The sequence below is a fragment of the Rousettus aegyptiacus genome, unplaced genomic scaffold, assembly GCF_014176215.1.
Source record: "Rousettus aegyptiacus isolate mRouAeg1 unplaced genomic scaffold, mRouAeg1.p scaffold_m13_p_8, whole genome shotgun sequence".
Lineage (NCBI taxonomy): Eukaryota > Metazoa > Chordata > Mammalia > Chiroptera > Pteropodidae > Rousettus > Rousettus aegyptiacus.
Window position 1 is genome coordinate 20,628,803 of NW_023416311.1, and position 12,171 is coordinate 20,640,973.

Below are 12,171 nucleotides of genomic sequence, written 5' to 3' on the forward strand. Positions count from 1 at the left end.
GAGCAGAACAATGAGATAGAAACCCTCAAAAAGAATAGAATAGATCTTCTGGAGATAAAAATCACACTGCAATAGTTGAAAAATGAAATAGCAAGCTTGGGAAATAGAGTCAACCAAATGGAGGAAAGGATCAATGATATCGAAGACAGAAATCTAGAACTAAATCAGAAGGAAGAAGAGAGAAACCAGAGAATGAAAAACAATGAAAGAGAAATACAAGAATTAGCTGATGCCATCAGGAGAGGAAACATAAGAATAATGGGCATTACTGAAGGCGAGGAAAAATAGCAGGGACTAGAAAGCAGTGCACGAGAATTTCCCAAACCTAAGGAATGAGCTGGAGCTTGGAATTCAAGAAGTCAACAGAACACCCAATTATCTCAACCCAAAAAGGCCTTCACCAAGACACATTGTGTTAAAATTATCAAAAATCAATGACAAAGAAGAATTATCAGGAAGCCAGGGAGAAGAAAATGGTCATTTATAAAGGAAAACCCATTAGACTATTGTAAGACTTCTCAGCACAGACCTTACAAGACAGAAAGGGATGTATTCAAATATTTAAACTATTAAGTGGAGAAATCAAGACCTTTCCAGACATACAAAAATTGAGGGAATTCTCCACTATAAGGTATGCACTACAGGATATACTGAAAGAAGTCGCCTCAAAAAAAAAATGACCAAAAAAATATACATAATTAGGAGTAAAGTGACTCTCAGGCAAATAGAAACAGAGGAGTGCAACTCTTACTAAGAACAGGGCATTATAATCTTGAATAATAAGGAGAGAATTGCTATGGGAAGACAGTAAAGAACATTCAGAATACATAGGGACAAACTGAGATAACAATGACAAAAAAGGGAAGGCTTCAAAGATCCAAATTCTCAAAGAGGAATGGAGATAATGCACACGCAGAACAAAATAGATGACTATATATATATCTATATATCTATATATATATATAAAATCAATGCTTTTCATATTTGTAATGATAAAGACACAGTAAAAACTCAGAACTAAAGTATATAACATAAAACAAGAAGAATCAGAGGCAAAACCCACAAAACCAACCAAAATAAAGAAAACAGAAACACAGGACAAGGAAGCAATGGAAACATCAAGCTAAAAGAAAGCAAAAGATAAAATTTCTATAAGAAGACCTCATATTTCAATACTCACTCTAAAAGTAAATGGACCAAACTCACCAATAAAAAGGCACAGAGTTGCAGATTGGACCAAAACACAAAACCCAGCCACGTGCTGCCTCCAGGAGACACATCTCAGCTCCAAAGACAAATATAGACTCAAAGCGAAAGGGTGGAAAATGATATGTCAAACAAATAGCATTCAGAGAAAAGAGGGAGTTGCACTATTTATATCAGATGAACTAGACTTCGAAATAAAAAAAAGGTAAAGAAATATACTGAAGGACACTCATAATGATAAAGGGAAGCATGCACCAAAAAGCTATAACACTTATTAATATCTATGCTCCCTATCGGGGAGCCCTGAAATATATAAAGCAATGACTAACAGAACTAAAGGGAGAAACAAATCAAAACACTATCGTACTGAGGGACCTAAATACCCCACTGTCAAATATGGACAGATTATCCAAACATATAATCAATAAGGAAATAACATCCTTAAATCAAACATTAAACCAACTGAACATAATTGACATATACAGAGCTGCTTATACATTCTTCTCTAGTGCACAGGGAACATTCTGAAGAATCAATCACAATTGGGACACAGAGATAACCTCAACAAATACACGAGGGTTGAACTCATACCAACCATATTCTCTGATCATAGTGCTTTGAAACTAGAGATCAACTGCAGAAAGAAATCAGGAAGAAACACAAATGCATGCAGATTAAACAACATGCTACCAAAGAATAACTGGGTCAGGGAAGATCTAAAAAAAGCAATCAAGAGATACATAGAAAAGAATGAAAATGACAGTACAACATATCAAAACTTTTGGGATACAGCAAAAGTGGTCATAAAGGGAAAGTTCATATCATTACAGGCCTATCTCCAAAAAAAGAATGAAATCAAATAAACAACATAACGCTTCATCTTAAAAACGCTAGAAAAGGAAGAACAAATGGAGCCTAAAGTCAGCAGAATGAAAGAAATAATCAAAATCAGAGCAGAAATGAATAAAATGGAAAACACAAATAATAATAATAAAGATACCAAAATAAATACAACAAATACCTGGTTCTTTGAGATTAATAAAATTAATAAAACTCCTGGCTAGACTTAATAAAGAAAAAAGAGAAATAATACAAATAAACAAAATTAGGGATGCAAGAGGGGAAATTATGACTGACATCACAGAAATACGAAGGATCATACAAGAATAATATGAAAAAGTATATAACAACAAATTTAATAGCCTAGAAGAAATGGACCAGTACTTCAAAAAATACAGCCTTCCTAGACTGAATTAAGAAGATCTAGAAAATCTAAATAGATCGATCAGCAATATGGAGATTGAAACAATCATCAAAAACCTACCAAAAAGTAAAAGTCCAGAACCACATGGCTTCACCAGTCAATTCTACCAAACATTCAAAGAAGATTTAATACCTATTCTCCTCAAACTCTTCCAAAAATTTGAAGAGGAAGCAATAATTCCCAACTCAGTTTATGAGGCCAATATTACTCTGATACCAAAATCTGGTAAAGATAACACAAAAACAGAAATCTACAGACCAATATCTCTCATGAACACATGCAAAAATCCTAAATAAGATACTAGTGAACCAAATACAGGAACATACTAAAAAGATTATACGCCACCATAAAGTGGGTTTTATCCCAGGGGCACAAGGATGTTTCAACATATGCAAATTGATTAATGTGATACACCACATAAACAAATTAAAAAATAAGAATCATATGATCATACCAATAGATGCAGAAAAATCCTTCAACAAGATACAGCATCCATTTATGATCAAAACGCTCAACAAAATCGGTATGGAAGGAAAATACCTTAACATAATAAAAGTTATGTATGGCAAGCCTTCAGCCAACATTATACTTAATGGTGAAAAACTAATACCCTTCCCTCTAAGATCAGTAATAAGGCAAGGTTGTCCACTATCACCACTGTTATTTAATATAACATTGGAGGTCCTAGTAGTGCAATCAGGCAATAGGAAGATATAAAAGGCATCCAAATAGGAAACGAAGAAGTTGAACTGTCACTATTTAAGGATGACATGATTCTCTATATAGAAAACCCTAAGGACTCCACAAGAACACTACTAAAAACAAGAAAATACAGTAAAGTCTCTGGATACAAAATCAATGTTCAAAAATCTATAGCGTTCCTATCGTCTAATAATGAAGTGTCAGAAAAGAAAGTGAAAAAAAATTTCTTTTGCAACTGCAACAAAAAGAATAAAATACCTAGGAATAAATCTGATGAAACATGTTAAGGACTTATATGATGAAAAACACAAGACCCTATTGAAAGAAATCAAAGAAGATACAAAGAAATGGAAAGATATTCCCTGTTCTTGTATTGGAGGAATCAACATAGTGAAAATGATCTTATTACCTAAATCGTTATACAGATTTAATTCAACTCCCATCAAAATCCCATCGGCAGTTTTTAAAGAAATAGAACAAAAAGTCATCAGACTTTTTGGAAGCACAAAAGACCACAAATTGCCAAAGCCATCCTAAAAAAAAAGAACGAGCCTGGAGGGATCACTCTGCCTGACTTCGAATTATACTACAAAATGACAGTAATCAAAACTGCATGGGATTGGCTGAAAAACAGACACATGGACCAGTGGAACAGAATCGAGAGTCCAGAAGTAAATCTATGTTTATATGGGCAATTTTTGACCAAAAAGCCAAAAACATACAGTGGAGAAAGGAAATCCTCTTCAATAAATGGTGCTGGGAAAACTGGAAAGCCACCTGCAAAATAACGAAACTAGACTGCTGTCTATCACCACACACCAAAATTAACTCAAAAGGGTTTACGCACCTGAATATAAAGCCTGAAACAATAAAATGCATAGAAATAAAACATGGGAACGAAATCCAAGGACCTTGGATTTAAAGAGAATTTTATTAATTTGACCTCTAAAGCGAGGTAATTAAAAGAAAAAATAAATTAATGGAACTACCTCAAACTAAAAAGCTTCTGCATAGGGAAAAGAAATCGTCAACCAGGTAAAGAGACAACCATCAGATGGGAAAAAATATTTTCAAGCCACACCTCTGATAAAGGCCTAATATTCAAAATATATGAAGAACTCATACAACTCAATAACAACAACAAAAGAAAAATGATCCAATTAAAAAATTGGCACAGGACCTGAACAGACACTTCTCCCAAGAAGACATACAATGGCCACCAATATATGAAAAGAGGCTCAACATCGCTCGCTTTTAGGGAAATGCAAATCAAATCCACAATGAGATACTATCTCACACCTGTTAGAATAGCTGTTATTAACAGGATAAGTAACAGCAAATGTTGGTAAGGATGCGGAGAAAAAAGGACCCTCATATACTGCTGGTGGGATTGAGAATTTGTACAACCACTATGTAAAACAGTATGGAGTTTCCTCAAAAAACTAAGAATTGATCTACCATAAGATTCAGCAATCCTTCTACTGAGTATTTACCCCAAAGCCTTGAAAACCCATATCCGAAAAGGTATTTGCACACCGATGTTCATAGCAGCATTATTCACATTGGCCAGGACATGGGAGCAACCAAAGTGTCCTACAATAGATGACTGGCTAAAGAAGCTGTGGTACATATATACAATGGAATATGACTCAGTCATAAGAAAAGAAGAAATACTGCCATTTGCGACAACATGGATGAACCTCAAGATAATCATGCTAAGTGAAATAAGCCAGACAGAAAAAGTTGAAAATCACATGATATCACTTATATATGGGATATAAACCTTAAAGCAACTAAGGTACAGGACAAACAAATAGAGACTCATGGACATGGACAATAGACTATGGTTACCAGAAAGTAAGGGGAGGGGATAGGGGCGAGATAGATGGGGTAAAAGGGGTCAAATATTTGGTGATAGAAAGAAATCTAACTATGAGAGGTGAACACACAATGTAATTATATACATATATCTTACTGTTACAATGTTCAGCTGAAACTGGATTTCATTAACCAATGTCATCATTTAATTAATTAAAAATTTTTTTAAATAAAAATATTTGTGTATCAAAATATGAATAAAGAATGACAATAACTACATTTCTATCACCAAATACTTCAAATGAAAAAGAATTAAATGCTTTAATCAAAAGATAGAGTGGCCAAATGGATAAGAAAACAAATCCCTTACATATGCTATCCACAAGAGACTCACTTCAGATTAACAGACACACGCAAACTGAAAAGCAAAGAGATAGAAAAGGTTTCATGATGGACCTAGAGGGTATTGTGCTGAGTGGAGTAAGACAGACAAAGACAATTTCATATGATTTCACATATATTTGGAATCTAAAGAACAAAACAAGCAAACAAAACAGAAAACAATCCCATAGATACAGAGAACATTTTGAGTGTTACCAGATGGGTTGATGTTGGAGAATTAGTGAAAATGGGGGTAATTAAGAAGTACAAATTGGTTGTTACAAAACAGTTATGGAGATATAAACTATAGCATAAGGAATATAGTCGATAATATTGTAATAACTATGTGCGGTGTCAGAGGGGTACTAGATTTATTGGGGAATCAGTTTGTGAATTATATAGATGTCAAATCACTATGGTATTCACCTGAAACTAGTATAATATAGTATGACAACTATAATTTAAAAACAAAAAATATTATTTTTAAAAAATGATTACTTGCTGCTGGTGTTGTTTAACTTGTTTATGTCTCGTATTTCCTGTAAAATGGGGATTAGATCTAGAATATTTATGAGATTCGGGTTACTTTTTATGCAGTAGTATTTTATATCTGGTGGTGTGTACTTTCTTTTCTTTTACACCAAAGATGTATAATATCTAGTTTGGCTTACTTCTACTAATGCTAATATTAATTGAGGGTTCAAGTGGCATTAGTCTGTTCTCTTTATTATAAAGTTTCCCATCAATCTTTCACCCAATGGTTTTGTTGGTATTGTTGATGTTTTGGTATTATTGTTGATATTATTCATTATTTCATTGCTTGGTATCACATTTCAGAATATACTTATTGCTTCCTTTTATTTATTAAAGTATTGACTCGATCCGTTTAGAATCTCCAAAAGTGACTAATGAGGCTATACTTTTATGAACTGTTATGAATTCATGGAATTTTACACATTTATGTTTTTCAATCCATTGCAGTTTTATTTATTTTAGGCTCATCTCATCTTAATTCAGTGGAAACTCCTTCAGGTTGGCTTGTGACCTGATCCCATTTATCTTTGATACCTCCCTTGATTTCTGAGACAAGATGTCCCAAGTTTAACTCATACACTTCTGCTCTAGACTTGAAGTTAGGAATTTCTCAAGAAAACTTAGTGCTTTTTAGAGAGAAATGGTATATAGATACCACAATCTGGATGTTTGATACACTGATTGCTACTAGGTTATCATTGCTTCTAGGCTTTCTAGGAAAGATTTTTTTTTTTAGGAAAATAAATTATGAGTTCATACTGTATTTTCAATTGAAATTTAGGATACAAGGCTTTTACTTTGCTTCTTTGATTTTTTCATTATGCTTTGAATTATGTCCCCCCAAAATTCATATATGTGTTGAAGCCTTAACCCTTGATGTAGTGGTATTTGGAGGTAACATGGTTAAATGAAGTCATAAGAATGGGGCCCTAATGCAATGAGACTGGTGTCCTTATAAAATGAGACACCAGAATATACTCTCTCTCTCTCCCTGTGCACACATACACAGAGGAGTGGCCATGTGAGGATACAGCAAGAAAGTGACCATCTTCAAGCCAGGAAAAGACCTGTCACCAGAAAGTGCCCCTGACGGCACCTTGATCTTAAACTTCTAGCCTCCGGAACCATGAGAAAATAAACTTGTGGTTTAAGCTACACATACATACCTCCTCTGTTCCCTTTCATTACATGGTCGATTGCCCAGTCACTTCTCCAACACAACTCTCTTTCATTCCCAACTGCTCCAGTTCAGATCTTCACCATCCCCTAACAGAGCATCCAGCCTCCAATCTCTGCAACCTTTGTTCTGTCTTCCACACTCCTATCAGAATGATCTTGAAAGCTAGCAAAACTAGTTAAGGCTCCCCATAACTTTGAAATAAAAATGAGGTTATTAACAAGAAATGCCTTCTCGAGTTTAGGCCTATCTTTGTCCAGTTTCAACCCCTGCCACTCTTCTCCTTACCCCATATTCTGGCAGTCCCAGATTCCTGCTTATCATACCACATTCTCTCACACCCCAGCATCCCTGCACATGCTCTCCTTTAATCTTCAAATGCCTTCCCTACATCCCATGTCCTTCTCAAGTTCTGGCCTCTGGCCAGGGTTATCTACTGATCAAGTCTCTTTTCTCTGCAAAGTATGCACACCTTTCTCAAGGCTCTCATTACCTGTGCTTGCTATATAATTTTCTTTACTCACCTGTCCCTAATAGACTGTGGTCTTGTAGGTTGGAGTTTCCTTTGATTCACCTTTGTGTTCCCAGCGCCTAGCACAGAGTCTGAGATTAAGTTTTCCATAAACCTATCCTAAGAAAGAAGTGAACTTGGACAGACTAATGTATGGACGAATTCTTTTCCCAGCTTTCTCTAATCAGCTGCGAAGATGTTTAAATGGTCAAAGACAATTGACCATATCCATATTGCGCCCTCCAAATTGTCTGTGCCAGTAGCCTATTTTTTTCTGCTCCTCTTAACAATTTCTGAACAGCCTAATACATTCCCAGATTTCCTTCGATCTGAGAAGGCATCAAGCAGCCTTCTCATGGTCCAACTAATTCGTTTGTACTGGAATTGTGTGTGTGTGTGTGTGTGTCCACAATGGACTTCTTTTCATTTCACAAATATTGAGAAATAACAATAAAAGCAGCTGTGGGGATAAAAGAGCTTACGTATTAATGTCAGCATTTTAGCAGCTTGCGATGTTTCAATGTTTGATAATAAAGTTCCTTTGCTTTAGAAGGCCTTATCCAATACCTGGGAGCTCAATGGAAGAAGAGGAAATCAAATGGAACAGGAAAAGGAAAGGCCGGAATCCTGCGCGTGAGGAAATGCGAGTCTAAAGTCCCCGGCGGACCCAGGGTGCCGGGCCTTATAAGGGGGCGTGGGCAGAGTCTTGCCTTTAACCTCTCCCAGAGCTGAAGGGACCCGCGACCAATGAGAGGGGCGGTCCGGGGTGGAGCGACCTGTGTACGTCGTGGCGTCACCACGCTCCGATCGGCTCTCCGTACGTTATGCGCCGGAACAGTGGAGCCTCCAGGTGCGTTTGGGTTACGCGCTGTAGCAGCGAGGTATGGATTCAGGGTCCGAAGCGCCGCTCAGTGAAAGTTCTCAGGCCAAGTCGAGTCGCCCAACATCGGGGTCGTCCGGGGCGGAAGTATCAATGACGCCAGCCCTTCCCAGGCCAAACGGAACGAGCTCAGTATTGACTAACTGATCTCGAAAGCAGCCGTGAGTCAAGATCTTCAGCGGAGAAAACATCCCTGCCACTCAGCTTTAGGGCGCCATCAGTAGCCATACAGATAACTTTTAGGGAGAGGCACCCCAGAGAAATGAAAAGAAAGGAAGGACACCCGTAAAAACCAGCGTTTATTCGCGCTGCTGAGCGCCTTTTAGGTTAAATCTGGAAAACCTATGAATAGGCCTTGTAATTCCCATTTTGCAGAGGGGCAAACTGAGGTTTAGAAGAGTTAAAATTACAGATTTGTAAACAGTGTAAAGATGGGAGATTGGGTAGTTAAGGAAACAGGGAAACGTGTAAACATCTCTAACGTGATTCCAGAAGGCCAACAAAAGCTGTTTCTGAACTTGGGCAGCTCTAGTAACAATTCATTTGGTAAGTCTTAACCAGAAGAATATTAAACTTTGAAATTTGTCTTTCAGGTAACCAAAGCCATCTGAAATGTCAGTAGCTCGTTCATCTGTCCATGCCAAGTGGATCGTGGGAAAGGTGATTGGGACAGCAATGCAAAAAACTGCTAAAGTGAGAGTGACCAGGCTTGTTCTGGATCCCTATTTATTAAAGGTGAGAAACAGCCCTATTTTCAGTTGGCACTGATAAATCACCAACATGTCCTGGGTTGTAAGCAGAAAAACATTCTGCTATCAGTAAAAATGCATTGAGCATCTGCTGCAAACCAGTCAACTGTCCTGGTCCATGGATATAACAAAGTGAATTATTAGTTTGTACTCATATTCTAAGGACATAGAGTTCATTTCAATTCAATCTGATAAGTGCTGTAGTCTTTCTGTGTGTGACATATTATGTGAACAGAGCAGGACGCGTCATTCTTCCCAGGTTGCTGAAAGAGAGCATCCTCAAGAGACATTTGAGCTGAATCTCAGAAAGGATTTTATCCAAAGCATCAGAATGGGGGAAGTCATTCTGGCCATGATGAGTAGTTTTTAGCCAGGAGCAGGGAGGACATTCTATAGGGATAGCAGGTGTTTTGGCAAGGGTAAGCCCACAGTTTGATGCTGAGTAGGCACTGAATGAATGAGTGCAAGAACAATCAGAGCTTTACTGTGAAGGGTCTTTTATATTGTATTTTGGATTTCATCAAAGGAAAGACAGACTTGAAGATAGGTAGGAATGAGGATTGGAGGTAAGGAAATAGGTAAAGAAGCTATTGCAAAAGTCTAAGGTAGAAATGATAAGGACCTGAACAGCCCTTGGAGCAATGAGGATGTAGTGGGAAAAATAGATTTCAGAAAGAAGGGCAGAGTCCTTGATCTATTAGATGTGTAAGGGAGGGAGGGGGAAGTGCCAGTGGTGTTTCTGCATTGAAAGTTGGGCACATAAGTTGGTAGAAATACCAGTTGTTATGTGGGATCAAAAATAGGAGCAAGCTGAAACGTGATGGCATGATCATTGGCCTTAGAATCAGAAGATGGTAATTTAAATACTGACTGTTGTTTTCTAGCTGTACACATTACCTAAGCCTCTTTTTCTCATCTGTAAGTGGAAATACCTGCTGTTGCAGGTTGTCTTGATGCTAAGTATTGTTTGTGGCTTGTTTACAATGTTTTGAGTCAAGCATAGAACTAAGTGCTTTACTTTTGTTATAACATTTAATTATCTTGAGAACTTTAAAGGCATGGGTATTTGAGCCTCATTTTATAGTGGGAAAAAAACTGAGGTTGGAGTTGTTGAGTGTCTTGTCCCAAATCACGCAGCAGTAGTGAGAGTAGCATGTTTATAGGCTGGAGAGAAGGCTCCACTGCGAAGGAAGAATTTAGTGTAGAAAAGGATGATAATTGATAGAGGAAGAATACTGAAAGTAATAGACTTTGAGCTCGGGGACAGAATCAGCTCTGGAAAAGTCATTACTGTTTTCCAGAAATTAAGAAGCTAATTTTTGTATTGAAACTTCCATAAGTATGTTATGTTTTTTATCCTCCAAGTCCCAGCTTTTTTTCATATTCTATACTGCACTGCCAGATCACAGATGGGAACTACTGATTTGTTCCTCCTTCTCTCAACAGTATTTTAATAAACGAAAAACCTACTTTGCTCATGATAGACTTCAGCAGTGCACAGTTGGGGATATTGTGCTTCTTAAAGCTTTACCTGTTCCACGAACGAAACATGTGAAACATGAGCTGGCTGAGATCATTTTCAAAGTTGGACAAGTCATAGATCCAGTGACCGGAAAACCCTGTGCAGGAACTACCTACCTGGAGAGTCCAGATAGTTTGGAAGCCACCCACCTAACCAAAAATCTGGAAGAACTCAATATCACTTCAGAACAGTGAAGGAGGATTAGAAAAAGGAGCCAAAGGGAAAAATTTAGAAGTCTGCTTTATGGAAAAAGAAATTTTTCTAAGTTTCATCACAAACTGGCCAATTTCTCTTCTGATATTTATGAAATAGCTAAAAGTAAATGAATAAAGAGTTTGTTATAATTTTCCATAAAAGTTTATGGTCATGTTTCGAATTTTCGTTTCAGTGAACATATTTTCCTGTTATGCTAAGTGTCCCTAGAAATGTTCTGCTTATATTTAAGGTCACTGCTTCAGATGTGTTATTTTTCATTCAGAGGAATCTTGAATTTATCTTAGAACCTTTATTTTGGGAGAAGAAACCTTTTTGATATCATAAATAAGAACATTAAGTGAATATTTTTCATGGTATATATTCAAAATATATTCAAAATTAATTTAAATTTTTCTCTGGTTTAACCAGTTCCAAACAGAAATAATCAACATGGTTGGGGTTAAACTATATCAGATTAAAGTCTATATTAGAATGTTGACATATAGAAATAAACTTAAAAATTCTTTATTACTCATTTTAAAATCCTGTATCCTGTGCTACATTAAATATGTCATGAGTTCTTAAATCTGACACATTGATGAAGTTGTAGAACTTCTCACACATGCTTTTGAATTGGAGAGTTTTCGAGTTTTGTTGCTGTCTGTTAAGAAACTGTGATAACTTAAATTTTGACCTGAAGAAACATTAAGCAATATATTTCAGTTTTCTGGGCCCTAGATTTGGAGCTTATTTCAACTTCAGCTAATATGTGTATTATACAAGCACAAGGTTTCAACCATGACTACCCTCTCAGGGCTCATAATCTAGTGGTATACACAGGTGCCTTCATGGCAAACAGAGAAGAAATTAGGGTAACTTCCCAGAAGAGATGAGATGGTGCTAGAACTGAATCTTAATGGAAGATCCTCCAGGCTAGTAGATGGATGTAGAAGGGGCATTCTTGGGTGAGGGAAAGGAGTATAAAGTCTTCAAAAAGTATGAGAGAAAGGAGCATAACTAAGGGGTTCTGGAAGCTAGTGAGAATTGCTGGGATAATCTGAACAAGGGTGGAAATCAGGCAGAGAAACAGGCAGGAATTATATTGTAAGTGGTGGGTTATTTAACATTTTTAAAGAGTGACATAATTAGGTTCACATTTCAATAAAAGTAATAGTGTAGAGAATGGACTGGAAGGAAACAGATTAGAGGTAGGATTAGATTGGTACTAAGAT

The 12,171-nt window shown here is 36.8% G+C and overlaps 2 protein-coding genes across 4 annotated transcripts in view; both read left to right on the forward strand.

Moving 5' to 3' along the window:
- The window catches only part of ZNF713 (zinc finger protein 713), a 106,093-nt gene extending 97,768 nt beyond the window's left edge, over positions 1 to 8,325 (forward strand). Inside the window, exon 5 of the mRNA XM_036226310.1 lies at positions 8,144 to 8,325. Within this exon, the coding sequence (XP_036082203.1) occupies positions 8,144 to 8,325 (182 nt within the window). The remainder of the gene's footprint in view (positions 1 to 8,143) is intronic.
- Positions 8,326 to 8,372: 47 nt separating this feature from the next.
- MRPS17 (mitochondrial ribosomal protein S17) lies at positions 8,373 to 11,100 on the forward strand. 3 transcript variants are annotated; one of them, XM_016138565.2, is made up of 3 exons: positions 8,373 to 8,443; positions 9,067 to 9,208; positions 10,669 to 11,100. In XM_016138565.2, exons 2-3 carry the CDS (start codon positions 9,086 to 9,088, stop codon positions 10,936 to 10,938), a joined length of 393 nt encoding a protein of 130 aa, XP_015994051.2. In that variant the 5' UTR covers positions 8,373 to 8,443; positions 9,067 to 9,085; the 3' UTR covers positions 10,939 to 11,100. The 3 variants fall into 3 exon arrangements, with proteins under 3 accessions (XP_015994051.2, XP_015994050.2, XP_015994052.2); XM_016138564.2 differs by having other exon boundaries at positions 8,396 to 8,474; XM_016138566.2 differs by lacking the exon at positions 8,373 to 8,443 and adding an exon at positions 8,484 to 8,634.
- Positions 11,101 to 12,171: the final 1,071 nt, after the last annotated feature.